The 22,704-nt window shown below is 48.3% G+C and overlaps 1 protein-coding gene across 1 annotated transcript in view; it reads right to left on the minus strand.

The window, feature by feature from the left end:
- The window catches only part of ALOX5AP (arachidonate 5-lipoxygenase activating protein), a 71,764-nt gene that overhangs the window by 19,128 nt on the left and 29,932 nt on the right, over positions 1–22,704 (minus strand). Inside the window, exons 3-4 of the mRNA XM_082435710.1 lie at positions 11,987–12,112; positions 4,828–4,927 (exon numbers count right to left, since the gene is read on the minus strand). Coding sequence (XP_082291836.1) covers positions 4,828–4,927; positions 11,987–12,056 — 170 coding nt within the window. The 5' untranslated portion in view covers positions 12,057–12,112. The remainder of the gene's footprint in view (positions 1–4,827; positions 4,928–11,986; positions 12,113–22,704) is intronic.

Raw genomic sequence — 22,704 nt, forward strand, 5'->3', positions numbered from 1 at the left:
TTCGGGGGCTCTGGCTCACTCACGCCGGGGGGAGGGAGGTGCATGGAATGCGGGGCGAGCCTGCGGCGGCAGAGGCCAGCGTGACATTGCACCAGCCTGATGCGCGCCGTGCGTTCTCCCGGGGAAGTTGTCCCTGGATCACGGGACCCTGGCAGTGGCGGGCAGCACAGGCTCCCGGGAGGGGCGGTGTGGAGAGTGACCTGTGCTTGCACACAGGCTTCTTGGTGGCGGCAGCAGCAGCCTTAGCATCTCATGCCCGTCTCTGGGGTCCGCGCTGACAGCCGCGGCTCGCACCCGTCTCTTGAGCTCATTTAGGCGGTGCTCTGCATCCCCTCTCCTCGCGCACTGCAAAACAGTGGCCTCTTCCCTCTTCGGCAGCTCCAGACTTTTTCCCGGACTCCCTCCCGGCTAGCTGTGGCGCACTAGCCCCTTTCAGGCTGCGTTCATGCAGCAAACCGCAGTCCTCTCCCTGGGATCTGACCTCCGAAGCCCGAGCCGCAGCTCCCAGACCCCGCCCGCCCCGGCGGGTGAGCAGACAAGCCTCTCGGGCTGGTGAGTGCTGCTCAGCGCCGAGCCTCTGTGCGGGAGTCTCTCCGCTTTGCCCTCCGCACCCCTGTGGCTGTGCTCTTCTCCATGGCTCCAAAGCTTCCCCGCTCTGCCACCCACAGTCTCCGCCCGCGAAGGGGCTTCCTAGTGTGTGGAAACCTTTCCTCCTTCACAGATCCCTCCCACTGGTGCAGGTCCCATCCTTATTCTTTTGTCTCTGTTTTTTCTATTTTCTTTTGTCCTACCCAGGTACATGGGGAGTTTCTTGCCTTTTGGGAGGTCTGAGGTCTTCTGCCAGCATTCAGTAGGTGCTCTGTAGGAGTTGTTCCACATGTAGATGTATTTCTGATGTATTTGCGGGGAGGAAGGTGATCTCCACGTCTTACGTTTTCGCCATCTTGAAGGTCTCCCAGCTGCCACTTTTTGACTGTGCGATTGTGGGTGCATTTCCTAGCCTCACTGAGTCTCAATCTCCTCATCAACTGAAGGTGAATGGAGACATGAGTATTTATTGATACCTCCCTGGCTGTTGTGAGAATAAAACGAGGGAAAGCAGCACCAGGCTCGTAGTAAGCATTCAATAAATGGTGGCTATTATTCCTCCAACCTCTCCTTCTTATAACCTCCAATGAAAATGTCTTTCCTACTGACAAATTATTGTTATTCCAAATATTCTTTTGTGCCAGTTTTTCTGCAGGACAAAACTGACAAACCCACTTTGTCTGTCATTTCTTGAGGCCTAACTACGAGCTACTCAGCAGATCTCTCAACAATTCACTGTGCTTTGTTCCACTGGACGCACCGCACTGCCAGTGTTTTTATGGAGAAAAGGATTCATTGCAATTTTCCCTTTCATTTTTCTCCACCTTTAGGAATGAGATATAGAAGCACTTAATGTTTTGCTAGTTAATTTGGGTTTATTTAAAATAAGTAAATATGGGAGGGATAAATTAGGAGTTTGGGATTAAAATATACACACTACTATATATAAAATAGATAACCAACAAGGACCTACTGTATAGCACAGGGAACTATACTCAATATCTTGCAATAACCTATAATGGAAAGCAATCTAAATAAGAATATGTGTGTGTGTATATATACATATATATATATATATATAAAACTGAATCACTTTGCTCTACACCTGAAACTAACACAACATTGTAAATCAACTATATTGCAATAGAACTTTAAATACATAAATAAGTAAATATCAGTAATAACAGCAATAGTATCAATACTAATCAATAGAACCAATGTAGATGTATCACCTTCAAATCATTCACAAGTCCCTGCTACTTGGAAGTGAGTCCAGAGTGGATTCTGAGAGGTGTGGGGGGAGAAGGGACCTTAGGGTGTCATTTACCAAAATGCATCTTGTGAAACACTAAACCTTTGCTATGCTCTAGAAAAAAAAAAGGAAGGGTGTCTGTAGTTTAATAAGACCTCTCCTTCTTGTAGAACCAAGAATCACAGTGTCTTAGTACTTTAAAGGTTCTCAAAAGTCTTGCTGTACAGAACTTGTTCTTCTCTTTAACACCTGTTAACAGCCCATGAACTTGTAATCTATGGGTCACATTTTGGAAAATGACACATCTGCAAAGACCCATCTTCTCTCCACAGCCTGTGCTCACCGCACTCATGAAGAAGGATCTTAGGTCAGTTAACTGAGACTTTTCTCCAAAAATCAAACTTTGACGGCTCTGGCTGCGCTCATCAACTGGGAACAGGGCTTTGACCTATGTTTTAGACACATGAAGACAGAGTCAAGGTCGAGGTCCTTTTAACTCTCAAACCCTGACTCAGCTCTGCCCTCGAGGGAGATGGGTGGTAGAGCAGCCCATTAACCGAGGCTGAGTCTGAGCTGAAGCCCTCACCTGGCTGGGATGTCTGTTTACCAACAGCCCCCAAATCTTGAATTATCTGTATCAGTCAACAGTCATACTTTATGCTGAAAAGCATGCATCAGCCATTTCAATCCACCAGCATCATTTATTCTTTATGCTATTTTCCCTTTATACAGTCTCTAAACATTTATGATCCCACACCCCATCAACCAAGAGTTTTGATCATGCAACCTTATGACGGGTATATTTATGTACAAATTATATACACATCCTACTCTCAATCTGTATATTAAAACTGAGTAAAGTTCAATTTCCTATTTTTTAGATAGCAACATTAAATACATGTTCTTTTCTTCTCACACCCCTACGGCTCTTCTTGTACCCCTCTTTGGTGCTTTGGAGGCCCCTGGAGAAGCTATCACTGGGGATGACTTGCTACCGGGCTAACACGTAAGGCCCTTCCTGGTAGCTTCCTGGCTGGGGCATGCAGACTGGGGGCTCCTGGCGTCGCCAGCAGGCGGCAGCCTCTGTGTTGATCTTCAGCACCTTCCACAACCCACCTCAGGCACACACAGGGCGCTGCCAGCTGGGTCAGGGAGGAAGTAGTCTTTGCAACAGAACCACAGCAGTGTCTGGGCAACCTTTTAATTACAGAAAATTCTCCTCCACTCCCTCTTCCCCCCAAAAGCTCCTACCTCTCCACAGCTCTCTCTCCTCCCCTCCCTCTCCTTGCCCTCTCTCGGGGGGTAAGTGGGAAAGTCACGTGGGTTTGGGAGCTGGGCGGCAGTACCCATGCGATGGGGACCCCCAGGCGGCACCAATCACCCACCACTCTCCTCTAGCGCCTTCTGACGGCAGGGGCCCCGAGCCATTGCAGAGCTTCCAAACCACCTTCCAAACGACAGCGCAACCATCCCCAGAGGGCACTTCCACAGTCTGGAGGCTGGCAGCGGGGGACCAGGTGTCAGCGAGGCGGCTTCTTAGAAGCAGAGCTAGGTCACTCCTGGGGGAAACGGCAGACACCAGGCGGCCTGGCCTGCCCCCGTTCTTCTTCATTTTTGGCAGGATGGAAACTGAGCTTCTCACCCGGTACAGAGAAATTCCGCTGCATGCAGCCCTGCCCCACTTCTCCAGACGGGCCCGGCCGTGCCCCTAAGAACACGGAGCAGCTGGTGAGAATGCAGTGATCTGGGCGGGAAGAAGCTTCCCTTTCCGAACAGGTAGAATGGTATTCACGTTCTTCTGGATTCCGTGTGGGGGGAGGTTCTGGCGTTACCCCGATGGAGGACACTGTCCTTGCCCCTCTTGCACTCTTGCACGTGGGTGTGTCTGCGGGGACCTCTCCCGTCTCCCCTGCAAACAGCACAGAGGGGCTGACAGCACCGCACACTCTCTCCTCCACCTCCTGTAAATGTGAACATCTAAGATGGCTTAAATCACATCCTTCCACTTCTTCAGTGGATTCTGAGAATTAACACACCGAAGGTCCGAATCTTAAGATGGAAATCTCCCTGTAAGTAGTTCAGGAAGGGATTTCCTCGGAATCAGACTGCGCAGGAGTGCTGGGTCTGAGGGGCTGGGGCCGACGGGAGGCAGAGGGCCCTCGAGTGGCTGCATTTGCTTGTGTTATTCCTGCAGTTCGAGGAGAACGTTGCTTGTGTGGCCACGACTCCCACTTTGGAAGGATCTCTGGAGACATCCAAGTCACCTCCGAGCCGAGACTGAAGGCCAGCTCCTTGGCCAGCCCAGAGCTGCAGCCTCCCTTTCTCACAGGCCAATCACAGGCTCAGAGAAGCAGGTGACAGGCCGCTGGCTGAACCCTCTGTCTGAATGCGTTCAGCAGAGAGGAAAATGAATGTTGGATTTGCATCCCAAATAGCACCCGCCTCCTTCACTGAGTTCTTCAGGTGTTTTCAAACAGCCTTTTCATTCAGAAGTAAAAGCAGGAGAGGTGGAGAAGCCATTGCATAATTCCCCCATTCTTTCCGTTCTGGTTGCTCCAGGAGACCGGGCTTAGGAAACGCACTAGAGTCCCCTCCAGACCCCACCGAGGGGACCTGAGGGGCTGCAGGCAGCTGCCAGCTGGTCCTGCCTGTTGCTTCCGAAGCCGGCTGGTGAGTGATGGCTGGTTTCCCGGCAGCCCCTCTGGACTAACGCCCCAGAAAATCGGTCAACTCCACGACGGAATGACTGGCTGAGAGGTTCCTGAACAGGCGGAGCTCCATCCCCCCATCCCACAGCCCCGCTTCCCCTCTTTACACACCAGCACTTGTTAAGATGATGAAAAGTGCCCCCAAAGTCTCCCAGGTGAAGTTCAAGCTTCCCTGGGAACCCCGCCTCCCCGGCCTTTGGAAGATTGGCCCAGACAGACATGCAGCCCTGTGCCCAGGCCCCCCATCTGTCAGTTAGCAGTGTCAGGGTTTGGACTCACTTGGCAGTGTAGACCCGTTCCAAGGCAAGTGTCCCCGTCCTCTGGAAGCTCCACCCATTATGGGTCTTGCTTTCGTGCTCCACCTTGTGGGCAAAGAACCCTGCCAGAGGGAAAAGTTTGGATTTGGTTTATAACGGGGAACGTTCACGAGCCTGGTATCCCATTATTTTACTAGAATGTTAGACGGTTCCTTAACTTGACCTCTAAGATGCCCTAAATGTCCTCCATCAAATGTCACTGAGCAGAAATTTACTCAGCAGCTACCCTCCACTAATCACTGCGTTTGGTGTTGGTGACTCAATGGTGAGCAACACACGACCCTCACTTTCAAGGATCCGACAGTCGGAAGAAATAGACAACCAAGTAAAGAAATTACACTACAGAGTGACTCGTGCTAAGATCAGACTGAGTGAGGATACAGAGCCATCGAGGGTCAAAGGGGGCAACTTAATTCAGTGTTTGGGACAGAGAAGGATTCCTAGAGGAGGTGATATTTAAGATAAAATCTGAAGAACAAGTGTGGCAAGCAGAGGAGACCACTCCACTCTCGTGTAACGGAACGTGCAAAGGTCCAGAGGCAAGAACCTCTGGGGTTCAGTACATCCAGCTTATTGGTGGTGGGGAATGGGAAGTGGAACCTGGTACAATTACAAATGAGACCGAAGAGGTAGGTGGTGAATTGTTCTTTCAATGACATTTCTCTTTTATCACTTGCCACGTGCCAGACACTCAGCTTACGTCTGAGAACAAAACACACAAAGAGCCTTGGCCTGAGGAGCTTTTGTTCTGGCGAGGATGCAAGAAGAGAAGACAGACCACACACCGTCAACAAAACACAAAAATTAAAACGACACAGTGTGCCAAGCTGTGGACGAAAGGGAAGGCACAGCACGACAGGGGCCGCTGGGGGTGCAGACAGGGTGGCCGGAGGGAGCCCCAGGGAGAAAGCAGCAAGTGAACCAAGGCTGAAGAAGACGGTGGCTGAGAAGTGCCTGTCGGACTTAGCAGCATGACCGTGACCTTGATGAGAGCCACGTTAAGAACTTGTGAATTTATTTCCGTCTTGAGAGCAACAAGGAGTTACTGACACATGTAAGTTGAGGAGTGGCATCGCCAGAAAGCCACTCTGTCTTTAGCATGGTGAGTGTTTAAAGGGGTGAGACCCAGGACAGGGGAAAGACAGAAGGGAGCTGGTTAGGGTGATGCTTGTGGGATTAGGAGATGCCGAGGGGACAGAATCTGCAGGCTGGATGGTGGGGATGGCGGGATAAAGGTCTGTCCCTCTCTCCCTCTCTCTCTCTCTCTCTCTCTCTCCTTCACCTCTCCTATTTTATTCCTTTCCTCCTATTTCAAGAGTGAAAAAGGGAAAAGCGTGATTGTCAGGGATCCACTCACAGGATTTCTTTCCATCAACTTTCTATTAGATTCCTCAAAAAGACATGAAAAGGATGCCTTATCCATTGTGTACATGAATAAAAGTCTTCATGTTTTCCTTTGTGTCAAAAGTACATTCCTCTCCTAGAACTGTGCCCGTTTTGAGCAGAGCTGCAGGGCTGGCTTGTCTGAAGGCCCTCTGTTAGGCACTGGACATATGCTCCTTTATTGGGCCTGGCACCAGCACTGTAAAGTGGGTGGTACTGTCCCCACTTTGTAGACAAGGGCCCTACGGCTCAGGGAGGTTAAATAACTTTCTCAGAGTCACTCCACCGGGGAGCAGGGAGGCTGGGATTCAACTCCAGCTGGGCATTCGAGGGTGTGTTTATCCTCCTACTGTCACATAGAAGCTCACTTCAGGGATTCCATCAACTACACAGGGTTTAAGTATCCAACTGTCCACTCTGGACGTCCCTTCTTACCATAGAATACAGTGGAAAATTCTGATCATTGTCTTTCCAGAACCCAAGGTGACACCCCTTGCCCCTGAACATGTAAACAGAGACAGTATTAAGAAAGTCTGAGGTTATTTCTGCAACCAACTGCACAGCGTGGCCGTCCTTCTCCGAGTCTGCCTCTCTTCTTCCTCTCCTTGCCCGATAACAAACCCCTTCCTCTTTTCCAAGCCTTAGCCCTCCACCTGCAACCTTGACGCTGCTTCTGCCACCCTCTTCCGGTCTTTGTTCATCAGTGTTTGCCCCATTTCCTGAACCTTCAGTCTCTGTTTTCCTCCTAATCTTTACCTTTGAAACACACTCAGATCTTTCCTACCCTCAAAACAAAACAAAAACAAGCCTGCCTTAGTCCTGTATACCACTAGGGTCTACCTCTCCCTCCTTCTAAGCTAAACTTGAAACAGTTGGGCCACCTTTGTCCACTCCTCCAAACACTGACACTCCAACTCCTATTATCCTTGACCATGTTACAGAAACTATGCATGCAAAGACCACTCACACACTTCTCTTGGCTGGCTGCTAACATCAGGCCAAACCAGAGAGACAGAGAGAGACACGGAGAGAGAAGGCTACAAACGCTGACCAAGAACTTACCGCATGCTGGGCTCTGCTGGCTTCTCTACCTATGTTAATTATCTCAGGCAATACCTTCAACCATCACACACAGAAGATATTAGTAACTCCATCTCTCTGTTGAGGAAACTGGTGGTCAGAGAAGGTAAATAACTTTCTCAGGATCACATAAAAAGCTCTTGAGATTTTCATTAAGTTAGTATGAGCCAGCAGCGTGATACAAAAGAATAATTCACACATCCATTATTTTAACAGAACTGGTGTCTGAACCTCGGGAACAGTTTCCCTGCATGGAAAACACCCACCTGCCTCTTAGAAAGAACACGGCAAGTTGGTGGGGAGTGGGGTAGGAGGGGGAACCCAATGACAAGGGACTCTGGAAACCAAGTCATATGAGGAATGATACATTGAAGAAGGGATGTTACAGGTGACTTTGTAAACACAGAAGCAGCAGGCACAGTCTAAGCTTTTCCAAAGAACAGACACACTAGTGGATAGAAATTATAAGGCAGCAGATTTCAGTTCCATATAAGAGAGAACTTCCTGAGTAGTGAGCGTTTGAATGAATGAATTCGAGAAAAAATACACTGTGTAAAGGTCTACCCTTTGGAGTTGGTTTGAATCCCAGTTTCACCATTACTGGCTCTGGAACCTCCAACCAATGTTCTAACCTCTCCAAGCTCCACTTTGCTTACCTGTGAATTAAGCCAGGACATGGAAGCAACCTAAGTGTCCATTGACAGGTGAATGGATAAAGAAGATGTGGCACATATATACAATGAATATTACTCAGCCATAAAAGAAACGAAATTGAGTTACTTGTAGTGAGGTGGATGGACCTAGAGTCTGTCATACAAAGTGAAGTAAGTCAGAAAGAGAAAAACAAACACCGTATGTTAACACATATATATGGAATCTAAAAAAAAAAAAAATGGTTCTGAGGAACCTAGGGGCAGGACAGGAATAAAGACGCAGACATGGAGAATGTACTTGAGGACACGGGGAGTGGGAAGGGTAAGCTGGGACGAAGTGAGAGAGTGGCATGGACATATATACACTACCAAATGTAAAATAGCTAGCTAGTGGGAAGCAGCAGCATAGCACAGGGAGATCAGCTCGGTGCTTTGTGACCACCTAGAGGGGTGGGATAGGGAGGGTGGGAGGGAGATGCAAGAGGGAGGAGATATGGGGATGTATGTATATGTATAGCTGATTCACTTTGTTATACAGCAGAAACTAACACACCATTGTTAAGCAATTATACTCCAGTAAAGATGTTAAAAAACTTTTTAAAAATAAAAAACAAAGAAATATAATACTATATATTTCATAGGGTGCAAGGATTAAATGAGATAATATTATGCCCAGCACCATACTTGACACAAAGCAAATTTTCAATACACTTAACAGTGGGAAGGGCAAGGCCAGTGCGTTGTGAGCCCTCCGTCAGGGGAGTGTTCAGCAGGGGCTCTTGAGGATGCTGTAAAGAAGATTTCTGCTGTCACCATTCAGGCCTCCGCGCACGAGGCCCGGGTCCCTCCCCTCAGCTCACCCTCTCCTCCCAGTCTAATTAATTTGGCTTCCTATGGAAATCACTTTCTCTAAATCTGTGTTTCCCAGGTTTGCTTCATGGCAGAGCTGCTGGCACCTTGGCCAAGAAGCTGGAGGCCCTCTGGATGCTACGCATGGGAAATGCATCTCTCTCCACTCCCTGGGAAACCAGGCTTTGGTAGTTCTGGTCCAGGTCTCTCGGAACGAGATACTTTAAACTTGGTCTGCATTTCCAAACGTGCGTTCTGCTGGATCAAGCTGGAAGAGGGCCACGAGTTCAAAGATCTTGATGACTAATGAGCATCTGGGAGGCAGAGGAGAAGGTTCCACCAGGCGGGTGGGCTCTGGCCCTTCCCCCGGGGAATCGGGCGCACACCATGTGCCGAGAGCACAGAGCCCTCCAACGCTGTCACAGACACGGGGACTGACCTCCTTGTCTTGGGACAAAGACAAAGTGTGCCGTGCCTGGCAACAACATGTAAATAGTTCCTAAAGCTAACAGAACGGGTATCAAATGTAATTGGGGGTGGAGGCAGAGCTTTTGCATGTTTTCCGCACTCAATAAGGTAGACCTATGGCTGCAACATCGAGGTTAATTAGAATTGCAAAGAGAAGTTCTGGACCTTTGTGTTTGCCTAAAAACTCAACGGTTAAAACGGGTAGAGGTGTTATCTTCCAAGTCATTTGAGTTTTTCTTGCCGCCCCGCACGGGCACATTTAACAGTCAGAAACAAGAAGTCCTCACAGGGTGACCTCAGCATCACACGGGAGCCCTGGTCTCTGCCTCAGCGGGGAGCAGGGCTGATCCTAAGCCTCTGAGGGGGAGGCAGGGGCTCCTTCTGTGGCTTCAAAAGGGCAGCAGCATGTCTTTTCCCCCGAGCATGGGTGGGACAACGCTGTGAAAAGGGAAGTGGGGGGACTGGATGGGGACGGACAGAGGCTGTGATGCTGGGGCCGTGCCGTCCACACCGCTACACATGCACCCCAATCATCTGTGTGCCCAGGATGAAAAGTCTCCAGCCCAAAGCAGGAGCTGGTCCACACTTGTCTCTCCCCCACCAGGAAGCCTCCTCAGTTCACGGGACCGTGTCAGGGAGACTGCTGTGTCCTGTCGTTATCTATCTGAAATGGCCGGCCGAAAGATTGCGGTTCAAACTCAGACATGTGGCCGTCTGTAATCTCTCCTCCCGCCTTGCACCAAAGAAGAAGACTTAATCTCATCTGCCAAAAAATAATTAGAAATCTCATCGTCCACCTCAAGTCTGCTCCGGGTTTGCTGTGCTTCTACGGAAAAGCCCAGGACCCCCTGGACAGACCAGGGCCAGGTCCTGGGGCATCTCAGGAGAGATGAAAAGAGTCTGTTCTCACAGGAGGAGACCCTCCAGCTTCCCCCGACTCGGCCTGGACCAACAGGGAGCAGCTCAGGGTGCACTCGAACCTCTGCTCAGCCCCATCTGCACAGGCGGCTAAGGGGACCCTGGCTCCTGTCCACTGTCACCGAGATTGACGGGTATCCGGGGGAGGGCCGGAGGGGGAGAGCTGAACAAGCAGCGCCCTCCGACACCCATGCGACTGCCTCCACGGGGGCCGCAAGCATCACTGCAGGCTTCCTGCTTCCTGCCTGCCCATCTTTTCCCGCCAGCCTCTCCTTTCCTGGGAGGCAGGAACCTAGCTTTCTTGTTCACTGCTACATCCTCATGGATGTGGGACCCTTCCTGGACAGAGCAGGGTACCTGTGGGTGTATGCAGGTCGAATGAATGAATCCCTTGGCGACTGACAAGACTAAGGGAGCCCCAACATGAAACAGCAATGGCCTGAGACTGTGGCAGCCTCAACCGGCCCTTTGTCCCCTCTCTGAGCTGCAACTCTGTTGTGTGAGATTTAGAATGAAAATGTTTGGGTCAGAAAGCTGCCAAGTGCTGTTCCGGACACCAAGGGGGGGAAAGTGGCGGGAGGGTTGGTGGTGGTGGGATGAATTGGGAGATTGGGATTGACATGTATACACTGATATGTATAAAATAGATAACTAACAAGAAGCTTCTGTATAAAAAATAAATAAAATAAAATTCAAAAAAGAAAACGTGTTGTTCCAAGGAGGAAACATACTCGGAGTATGGAAAGTGGCCATTCTCTGGTGCAGGGAGGCCACGGGAAGCCTTACTCAGTGCCCAGAAGGCGCATCACCAGCCTCTGTCCACACTCGAGGTGGGGGAAAATATCCGAATATCCCCAGTTGACTGAACACCCAAGTTCCCAAAGTGTGCCAGGGAGTGAGCATTCAGTAATTACCATTAAGTTACAGAGCTGCCCTTAGTAATTCCTCTCCTTTTTTCTCTACCTTTGTAAACTGCAAATCCCAAAGACACTGGCCGTACTGATAGAGAGAGCCTGAGGCAGTCCTAGCTCAGAACTTTAAAGAGAAAGTTCTACCCAGTCCTGCCTTTTTCACTTCTAGGTCCCTTGCTTGGTTTAAGTGATCGCAGAGTTCATGGAAATGCAAACCCCAAACAAGAAAATCCTCCCCGCTCTCTCTCTCCCTTTATATAAGTACATAATGCCTACCAAAAAATGCTTCAAAAATTACGCATTGCTAGAGAAAAAGAAAGTATTGCAAAGAACATGTTTCTTCAAAAGAAAAAAAAAAGAAAGCAATACAGAGGTAAAATAATGTTAAGGTGAAATCCCCCTCACACCGCATAAATTTCCTTTTTTTTAGCCTACAGGTGACAGGTGAAGAGCGCCCAGCTGCACTTAGTATAACCCAGTGTCTGGGTGAACATATATCTGATTGTCCCTTTCCAGCCTTCCTGCCCTCCAGCTGGTCTCTGGCCACAGTAATTCGTAGTTAAAATGCTGATTGCAGACACTCCAGTGACGGTTTTGGTACAACCTCCAGCTTGCTGCCCTGGCTCTACAGACATGATTAATCATCCCCATTAAAGTGAAAGAACGATTGGGAGAAGGAAAAACCTAAATTCATGCAGAAAGGCACAAACCCCTATACATTCAAATAAAGATACAAATATAGGTAAAGACAAAAGTGTACACACACACACACACACACACACACACACACACAACTGTGTAAGCCTGACTTTCAAACAACTAGAAACAAAATCTACCCTGAGGGAGGGGATTCCCTTACCGTTCTGGACCACGCTGATGAGGGTGACGATGGCCAGCAGGACAATATTGCCCAGGGTTTCGTGATCCATGTTTGTTTCCGGCTCCCAGCAAGGACTTCTCAGCTCCGTGGCACCCCAGGCCCGCACTGTGCAGGAAGGGGAAGTGAGGGCCGGGCTCTGCCTTTCATCATTAGAATTTCCAAAGGTCCCAGCACAATTACAGGGCTGCTTCTTCTTCTTCTTTTTTTTTTTTTTAAACTAGCCACCAAAGTACCCTGGCTCAGCGTGTCCTGCCAGAAGAAGCAGGGCTCGGGAGAGAGGCAGGAAGGGAAGAAAAAGTGAAGCATGTTTTTTATTTATTGAGCACCAAAAAGGTTTGTGTCCAGAGTACTGTCTTTCTCTCTTTCCTTGAATTCCTAGGGAAAAAATAACTACTTGACGCATGGCAGGGTCCAGAGTAGCAGCCGAGTAATAAGCCCTGGGTGAATGAATGAATGATGATGAGGTGGACGGCTGATGCCTCTGTTTCCACGGGAAACAAGCAACAAGAGAATGAAAACTAAACCAAAGAACTTAGATAAGGAGCAGAAAGGGGGTCACCTAGGAAAGCTTCCACACGGGAAGGACCGTTAACCACCGCAACTGGCTTCTCTGAGGTAATTACTGAGCTACTTCCCTGGAATCGTCTCAGCATAATAATAAGAGTAGAGAGAAGGTGTAAGAGGGAACCTGCTGAGTGAGGGAGGTGGTGGCCTGGCATCTTATAGGACAGTTTTCTTCCCTCGGAAGTTACACAGATAATGCAAGATTCTGCAAACTTCATCCCAGGCTCAACAACTATTTGGCAGTGATGAAGAAGAGCTCTTATCAAAACCTCACTTTGAAAGAGAACATTGGGGGACTTCCCTGGCAGTCCAGTGGTTAAGATTCCACGATCCCAATGCAGGGGGCACGGGTTCGATCCCTGGTCGGGGAACTAAGATCCCCGCGTGCCACACAGCCAGAAAAAACAACAACAACGACAAAAAGAAAGAAAGTAAAAATAAAAAGGACATTGGCCACTCTACTTAGTGGCAGCAGGATTTGCATCTTGCTGTGGGAGAGGCCAGCACGGGGACGAGATCACACAGTCCTCATACCTAAAGCAGGTGAGGCCAGCTTGGGTGAAAGAGGTCCATGGGGGTCCATGGAGGACCCAAGCGTTTGGAGCTTGGATGCACAGAGGCCAGTAGCAAGGGCAGCCCTGGCTGGTCATGATGCTCTTGAGAACTCTCTCTGAGTGCCTGGGGCACTTCACAACGTGTGGAGTCTTTACAAGATTGGTTAGGGGCTGGGCACTAGCAAGCTTTGTGTATTCACCTCAACAAGATCTCATTTGCAAGTGTCAGGGAACGCTTAGGTCCCAGTAGACAAGGGGTCTGGTCCCCATGAAGTGTTGGCCCTTCTAAGACCCCTGCTGTCTTAGTGACAGTGCATCAGAAGTGAAGGCCAGGCCCCTTGAAAAGTACTCTAGTTGCAAACAATAGAAACTTAGCTCAAGCTAGCTTGGGCAAAAAAGGGAAATTTATTGACTCAAAGAATCCAAGGAACTGAACAACCAAACACTGAAAAGAGCAGAGATGAGGTTGGGCCTCTCAAACGGAGTTCTCTGTCTCAGTCTCTCTCCTTCTCTCTCCACTTTCTCACAACTCAGCAGCCATATTCTCTCTGCAGACCAGTTTTCTCCACACAGTGGAAAACACCTCCACCTCCAACTCTGGAGTTTTATGTCTTACAGCTCTGTCACCTGTAAAGGACTGACTCTTCTCAGTGAACTATTAGGACAATCCCACTGGCCTAGGCTGGTCAGATATCTACTCCTAGGACCACCAGACGGCAGGACAATGAAAGGACCTGGTGCTTTCCACAGCTGTCACGTGGTTGAGGGCCACTGCTCCATAAAGACTGGGGCAGGGCAGGGGTGGGGTGAGGCGTGCCCTATGCGTCTGCTGCCACGCTGTGACTGTTCACCGCTTATAATCCCAGATTTTAAATGCCCAGCTTTAAAGAATTCTCTGTATGTTACAGCCTGATGTCTTTAAGGCTCGTCCTTATCTCCTTCCTGCTCCCGTGTTTCTGTCTGTGGCGTCTGAGTTTGCGCCAGGATCTGCAGGCACACAGAAAACAGCATCAACAGAATCCTACGTGGTCAGCCCAGGGCGTCTGTGGCAATCTCGCCAGGTGCCAGGAACGCAGGAACACGGGAACGCAGGAAGGAGCAGCCTCTCGGGCTCGTTCCCCGACCCTCAGGAGCCCCGCAAACAGGATGGGGGCGCGGGGGTTGGAGCGGAGAATGCCCAGCCAGCTCCACTTTAGAAAGCTGAGAAGGCGCCTGGGAAGAGGTTCACCCTTCCCGTGGGGGGACCTCCACGTCTGAGCTCCCGGAGCCTCCCCGCCCGGGCGGGGCGCGCGTACCGGTGGAGCGAGTCCACTTCACCCAGGAAGAGAGCGTTTTAACAGTCGGCCGAGATGGCCATTAAATTACAGCGAGCACATTAAGATTCTGGCTGCGGCTACAGAGGAACACTTAGCAGAGGTGAAGCCTCTGGAAATGCCATTCATCTCAACAGAGAGCTGCTGAGACAGAACAAAAAGAGAGGCAGGCCAGGGGCACGGGGCAGGAGCGCGCAGGGGGCGCGAGGGGCGCAGCGGCCCGCGCTGGATTCCGAATTCCTAGCAGAACGGTCTCCAGGCCTGGAGCCGGCCCTGGTCCGGCCTACACCAGACCAGACCCAGCCCTGGACCCAAGGCCCTGAGCAGCTGTGTCCTGGGGACCTAGCTTGTGCATTTGCTCTCCAACACACCCCTCTGGGGACAGATTATCCCTCCCATTGCCCAAAACACGAGACTGAGGTGCAGAGCGGTGAAACCACAGGAAGCAAGGCGCAGACCTAGGATTTAAAACCAGGCCTGTCTAGCTTCAAAGTCTGGGTTTTTAACCACCGCGAATGCTGCTTCTGGAATAGTTTTCAGAGCTTGGGGCTCCTGGTCCTTCTGCATCCGAATTTGGCAATCCCCTCAGGGGCTAGTGAAGTGACCAATGGCCGCTCAGCCCCTAAAGAGATTTTTTTTTTAAGAAGAGAAAGGAGAAATTAACATATTTCCAGACACCTGACCGTTAGTAAAGGTAGTTTAACAAGAAAGAGCCCACAGATCCCGGCTGTAGGCCCAACACCCTCTCCTCCCGGACCCCTGCTCCCAGCGCCCTCGGTGCTGATGCAGACACTGCACTTATCCGTGTGTGACAGGTTAGTTAGACAAATGTGCTGGGAGTAGGGAAGAATAATTAGCACGTTCATTAATTAGAGTACAGTTAGTAGTTTGACTGTGAAGACAACCATTTGTCAACAGAGATCAGGACAGCCGGGGCCAAGCAGCAACTCGGGGGCAGCAATTCACGGAAGGCGGTGGCACTGACCAGCTGCCATTAAAATCCATGGGAGCTGCGGCTCGTCCACTTAGCGTCAGCGCGCCTCCATCACCATGGCAACACGGGCCCACTTCAGGCAACAACATTCACGCATCCTTCACCTCACCACGGGTGGGTGGAGTGTTGCCGTTTCATGACGTCTCTCGCCTTCACTTTCTGGCCAAGGTTGCCCTCAGCATTCATTAGGAAGAGGATTTCCCCGCACATAAATGTTGGGAGTGAGGGAGAGGGCGCAGAGTGCCCCCAGGCTGCGGGTCAACTCTAGAGGGGCATGCAGATAGAGCCCAGGTCTGTAGGCACACACTGGAGGTGGCTACAAAGCAGTTCCTTTTAATTTCAGTTAATCTAAAGAATATTCAGACCTGGGACTTCCCCGGCGGTCCAGTGGTTAGGATTCTGCTCTTCCACTGCAGCGGGCAGGGGTTCGATCCCTGGTTGGGGAGCTAAGATTCTGCAAACTGCACGGCGTGGCCAAAAAAAAAAAAAAGAATATTCAGACCAGTATTGATCTGAATGAGAAGTGATAGGACCAAAGATCAGACCACAATTTGTTCCAGATGTCATACATAGGTAGTCTCCAAGAGAACCAACCAGCCTGGTTAAAGTGTCATGTCTTCTTCCCCGACCACAGTCAGATGGCCTTTCTTTATATGAACAGCCCGCAGTTCCGAACCGAACTGAGTTAGATAGAGATGAGCCCTCATGCCAGATGAGGAAATTGAGGGGTAGTGAGTATGCTACAACCTCAATGCTACCGATAAAAGTCCACGCATGCTCAGGGCACTGAGCTAGATGCCTCACAAATCAAAATGACATGTACAGATATGACCTCAGTTCTCTAGAAGCTCAAGTTACAGGCTGATAATATCAGTGCAAGGAAACAAATAGAAGCAGAAATCCGTAGGCTGCAAGAAACGAAGATAATATATCCGGAAAGCTTCTTTCTCTCTTGTCACAAACACACAACACAGTGTACTGTTATGAGTTTAATAGGAAAATTAAGCAAGTAACCCACAAGTGCAGAAGACATCATGTTGTGTTCTATGTACAAAAACAGAGGTTAGACATAGATTCCTTCGCCCAAGTATCAGCTTAGTCTGCCTTATAGACTCACCAAGGAAAGGAGATCAGAAATGGTATGACCTGACTTGGGAAAGTTCAGTTCTAATAGTATTAAAAATTGCGATGCTCAATATGCTCAGCTGATTTTTGACAAAGTGATTCAATGAGGAAAGGAAAGTCTTTTAAATAAAGGGCACTAGAACAACTGGATATTCATATGGGGAGGAAATGAATCTTGACCCCGCCCCAAAATCACACAAAATATAACTAGAAATGAGTCTTTAACCTAAACATAAAAATTAAAATTATAAAGCTTCTAGAAGAAAATATAGGAGAAAGTCTTTGTGACTATGAGGAAGGCAAAGATTTTTTAGATAAGACACAAAAAGTGTGAGCTATGTAAGGGGAAAAAAATCAATAAATTCGACTTCATCAAAATTGAAAACTTCTGCACTTCAGAAGACCATTAAGAAGATAAAAATGCAAGCCACAGACAGGGAGAAAATACGTGTACTACATAAATCTGATGAAGGACTTATAACCAGAATACATAAGGAACTTATTTTCAGTCAATGACAAGAATATAAACAACTCATTTTAAAAATGGGTAAATGACTTGAACAGATATTTCAAAAAAAGAAGATAGACAAACAGCCCAGAAGCGCCTGAAGAGATGCTCAATATCATTAGCCATCAGGGAAATGCAAATTAAAACCACAATGAGATCCTACTATAAAGCTCTTAGAATGGTTAGCAAGGATGTGGAACAAGTGAAATTCTAATCTGTAACTGGTGAGAGTGTAAAATGCTAAATGTAAAAATGGCAAAATATAAATAAAAACACATTGGAAAAAGCTTGGCAGTTTCTTAAAAAGCTAGATACACACTTACTATTACCTAGCAATTCTTAGGTGTTTTTCCAAAAGAAGTAAAAACATATGTCCTATATCAGCAGGGGTTCAACCAGAGAAGCAGAACCACTAGAAGACTATATATATATGGATGTATTATAGGGATATGACCTAACACAATTGTGTGATTAAATAGCCTATGTGCATGTATGTATTTGCTTCTAGGGCAGATGTAACAAAGTACCACAACTGGGTGCCTTAAAACAACAGAAGTTTATTGTCTCACAGTCGTGGAGAGCAGAAGTCCAAAATCAAGTTGTTGGCAGGGCCACGTTGCCTCTGAAACCTACTTGCTCATGCAATTTACTTGTGGCTTCAGGCACTGCTTGAGCCCAGTCTCGTATACGTATACCCCTTCCATTTGATGATGGAATGTGGCTTTGTGAGCCCAACTTTCTAGCTTGGGTCAGATGACAGTCACTATGGACAACTCAGTTCACAAGCTATCATGATGGCCCATGGTGAAGAGTCAGCATTTACTACCAAGAGCAAGCCAGGTGTTTCTTAAAAGGAGAATAGTTATCTTCAGAGGATAACATAGCTTTGCTCCAACATCCTAAGGAGCTTTGCTAGGATTCACCTGTAGAGGCCTGCCAAAGGCTCCAGACCGCATCTTCCTACCTACCACTACCAGCGACCTACCAATAGAACTTCAACCACCACTGAATCGCATTGTATCAGCAGAGTCTTTAGGCTCAGTGACAGAGCAGCTTTCACAGCAGGCTGAATTTGAATTTGTATGCAAAAGGAAGATCATGATGCAGTTGAAGAGCTGAAATCTTTTTCATTTAGCTGGAAACCAGATTGAAGAGGTGGTATGAGAGGGACCTGGGGAACCCCGTCACAAAGGGCCCTACCAGTGCCATCAAGAAGTTTCAAGGGAATTCTCTGGTGGTCCAGTGGTTAGGACTCCACGCTCTTGCTGCCAAGGGCCTGGGTTCAATCCCTCGTCAGGGAACTAAAATTCCACAAGCTGCGCGGGGTAGCCAAAAATAAAATAAAATAAAATAAGAAGTTTTGAAATGATCCCAGAGGCAAAGAGAAGCCACTCGAGGATTTTAAGAGGATTGTCTCACAACTGTATTTGCATTTTGGAAGATCACGCTGGCTACAGTATGGAGAGCAAATTGGAGGAGCCAGCAGGGAGACGGGAGAGCAGTTGGGGGTCCGTTCCGGAGATCTATGGAGAAAAATGCCTTTGGGCACAAGATGGTGGATATGAGGGCTATTAAATAGTAACTATGAGGTTTCGTGAGGGATGGGGGATAAGGAAGAGAAGACAAGTGTGATTCTCAGATTTCTGACAACGTTCTGGATCTGGATGAGTGTGGGCGCAATTCCCTGAGAAGTTCCTCTTGAGACCCTTTCACTATCATCATTCTTATGGTACCTCATCAGGGGTCATTTGGGCACGTAGCTGAAGTCCCCAGTGCTCGGTTGACTTTGGCTCTTCTTGAGTGAATTTTGATAAGCGTCATAGCTCCCAAATGATCCACTTGACCGTACTATTGAGATATAGCAAATTTAGACCTGATGCAGAGGTACGTGTATTAAAAATGAATGCCCATTTCCTATGGTCTCCTGACAGGAGTAGAGGGAGGTGTGCCCAGCTATCAGAAGGAAGGCGTATGGGGTAGACTCAACAAAGAGTCCATGAACAGAAGAGAGAAGAACTCCTTTGTTTGTTGTTTGTTTGTTGTTCTGTCTTTATTGACAGAAATTATGCAACAAGCAAGTACATAGAACTCAGATCAAATGACTGGGCATTCAAAGATTCAAAAGTTAAGATTCTTCCTCTGGCAAAATTAGCCTGACCACATTAACAGAGTATATACAGCACTGAAGTGTTTTTGTTCCTGGTTTCCTTTCGAATAAACTAGCTGAAAACATTACTGTTTGTGGCGTTAAATGGATTTCATAACTAATATAGGATGTGGCTAAATTCCTATTACTGTGATAATTTTAATTGAATTTCCTGACTCTTAACATGCTTAATTGTCAACTTTTAACGCTGCATTAAACATAAGGTTCCAATGTTATTAATATGAAATGCTCACATTCCCCACGACTGTGATTATATTTTTGCTTATCATTCCTGAATGTTGTATTAAGTCTATTTAAAAGATATCCCAAGAGACCCTTATATGTTTACTGCATTAGAAGAAAAACAGATGTTCTCACATATCCTGAGAGATATTACAATTTACACTGTATACGAAGGGTGTTGAGAACCACTTAGAGATCTTCTTAGGTGGCTAAGTTTTCAGTAATCCATAGCATCTGATTTTCTCTGTCATATTATAAAGTTAGAAAAAAAGTCTGATATTATAAAGTTAGAAAAAAATGCCAATCACATTTTCCAAATGCGAACACATATTTTTAAAGCATCTATGGGACTTCCCTGGTGGCACAACGGTTAAAAATCCGCCTGCCAATGCAGGGGACATGGGTTCGATCCCTGATCCAGGAATATCCCACGTGCTGCGGAGCAACTAAGCCATGCGACGCAACTACTGAGCCCACGCGCTGCAATTACTGAAGCCCGCGTGACTAGAGCCCGTGCTCCACAACAACAGAAGCCACCGCAATAAGAATCCCGTGCACCGCAACGAAGAGTAGCCCCCGCTCGCCGCAACTAGAGAAAGTCCATGTGCAGCAACGAAGACCCAACGCAGCCATAAATAAACAAATAAATATATATATATTTTTAAATCCCTTTTTAAAAAAAGTATCCTTAAAAAGAAGAAAAACAAAGCATTTGAACTGCAGCCCTATTGTTCTCTGACTGTGTCTGAATCACATTCACAAGTTAGAACTGACACAGGCTTATCAACAAAACATCCCAAACGTCACTCCTCACTCAACCTGGAGCTTGTCCATTAACGGCACCATGAACTATGACGCGGCAAAGACAGCCCTAAGCAATCCAAGCAAGTTTAACAGAGAATATTCACTAAACACCATTTGATTCTTTGAAATGCCCTAAAGAGCCTGGTCATTGTATGCAGGATTGTAACAAGACTTGTTCTCTAAATTGTACACCTACAGGAAGAGATAAGGAGGAATGAGGGTGAGGCTTGGGGAACATTTGTTGAATGCAACTAAGTGCAAGCAACCGCAGCACATTATTTAATCTTGATAACAACCCTCTGAAGAGGCATTGTTGTCCCATTTTACAGCTGGGGACACTGAGGCTGAGAGAGGTCACACGAGCATGTGGTGAAGCTGAAATCCTAGCCTAGGCTTGTTTGACTCTAGAGAATCATAATAATAACAATAAATACTAACATTTATTGGTTGTTTTCTATGTGTGTCAGATACTGTCCTGAGCACTTTATATCCACTATAACCCCTAATTCTTACAAAAAGACTTTGTCACCCTTCTCTATTGTGACCATGTCACAGATGAGTGAACTGAGGAAATTTTCGGTCACTTTCCCACCATCGCACAACCCACCGAGAGCAGAGACGGGCCTCAGACCCGGGATAGTGTGACTCCAAGCCCATGGGGTTTCACCACAGTCTGCCCTGCACTGATAGGGGAAGGGACAGCAGGAAACAGGTACCATGGCAACAGTAAGAAGGGGCAACTTGATGGCAAGAGAGGAAAAAAGGAAAAAATTAAGAAGCAACCAGAGCACAAAAATAAAGCTGCCCAGGCTGAGGCGTCCAAAAGATGCAGCTGTCACTCAGGATGAGGGCAGGAGTTTGGGGGAGGGGAAGACTGTGAGGCCTGTGGCCACATGTTCAGTGAACTTGGGGGAGGGAGAGTAGGGAGGTCAGGGGGCAGCTAGGAATAGAGGGGGAGGGGGCTGTCATGACCTCAAAGCTCAGGGATTTTACGGGAGTTTCAAAAGCTGCATTGGGAAGCCAGGGCCACCCTGATCCCACCTCCTGATGTGACCTCAAGCCGCTGATGTAGCCCCACAGGTCTGCTTATGGTTGGAAAACATGTAAAAACTAGCCCAGACCCTGTGAAACTGACAAAGGAGCATGTCTCCCAGTGGGGTTCCCCTGGCCCGTGGGGATCGCTTCCTCCGGGCTGGTAGCTCTCATCACTCCAACATCACAGGCCCAGTGACTCGGACCGCTGCAGGCAGCTCAGCTCTGACGGGGGGCACAGCCTCGATGTCACGAGTTGGCAGATGTTGCCCCCAACTCAGCATCACGGTGATCATCAGGCCCTTAAATGCTGACATTCCTATTTGACTATGACCATATATTTTTCTTATCACTTTGAATGTTGGATTTGGTAGCCAGGAAGGGATCATCCTAGAAGTCAAGGGGCCACTTGCCTGAACATTAGTTCCTGAAAAGAAGCCCAAGAGAGGAAAGGGGTGCTGTGTTACAGAAGGAAACTCGACGGGGAGCTTTTCAAACTGTTCTGGCCTCGAAACACATCCTGATGGATGGGCCCTTCCCACCGTGAGGACGGCTTCCACGGGGGCTCAAGCCAGGAGGAGCCACCGGGGCAGGGCAGCAGGGCGCCTGGACCACTTCCCACCCCGTAAGTCACGTCCCAGCCTCCCTGGTCCACCTACAGGCCTTGGAGGTTACTGCCGCCTTTTCCTCTGCATGTACTGACAGGGAGGCCTCCAGGCTCAGGAGCAAGTAAAACTGGGCATGGAGATATTCTCTGCCCCCAGTGCTCGAGAAGACCCGTACCACCTTCACTCTGGCCAGTGCACCGTGGCACAACTATGTGGCCTTAGAATGTTTCTTAGAATAAAAGCTAACATATAGCAAATGCAGCAAATGCACCAGACACTGTACCAAGAGCTTTTTCATCCAATGCCTCATTTAACATGGACAAAACCCTATTGTTATCGCCCTTTTTACAGATGAGGAAATTGAAGCTCAGAGAACCCCAGTCACTTGACTAAAGTCACAAAGCAAATAAAAACATGGTACTCAAAGCCAGTCTCGTCGACTCCAAAGCCAGTGAAACTTAGTTACTTCTTCTGGAGGCCCTGGAGGCTCAGGCAACCGGTCCATGGCGCACATCAACCTGGGGAAGGAGCAAGGTGGCGAAGCCAGGGAAGAGGGCAGCCCTGCTACAGCCTGTGAGCCATAGCCAATCGAGAAGGGATCTGACCACAGGGTGCCCTCTCCCCAGCCAAGGGACAGTCTCTCACAACCTTGATGCAAGTTCCAAAAGGGGAACCCAGCACAGTACCACGGTGAGTAATGATGACGCTGGGAGTGGCACTGCTCCCAGAGTAAGATGAATTTCCCAACAGGAGCCACAGCCTGTAAGCTAAGTGGAGACATTCTGCCCAGGGCCCAGGGCCCAGTG

This window comes from Balaenoptera physalus (genome assembly GCF_965194825.1).
Source record: "Balaenoptera physalus genome assembly, chromosome: 18".
Lineage (NCBI taxonomy): Eukaryota > Metazoa > Chordata > Mammalia > Artiodactyla > Balaenopteridae > Balaenoptera > Balaenoptera physalus.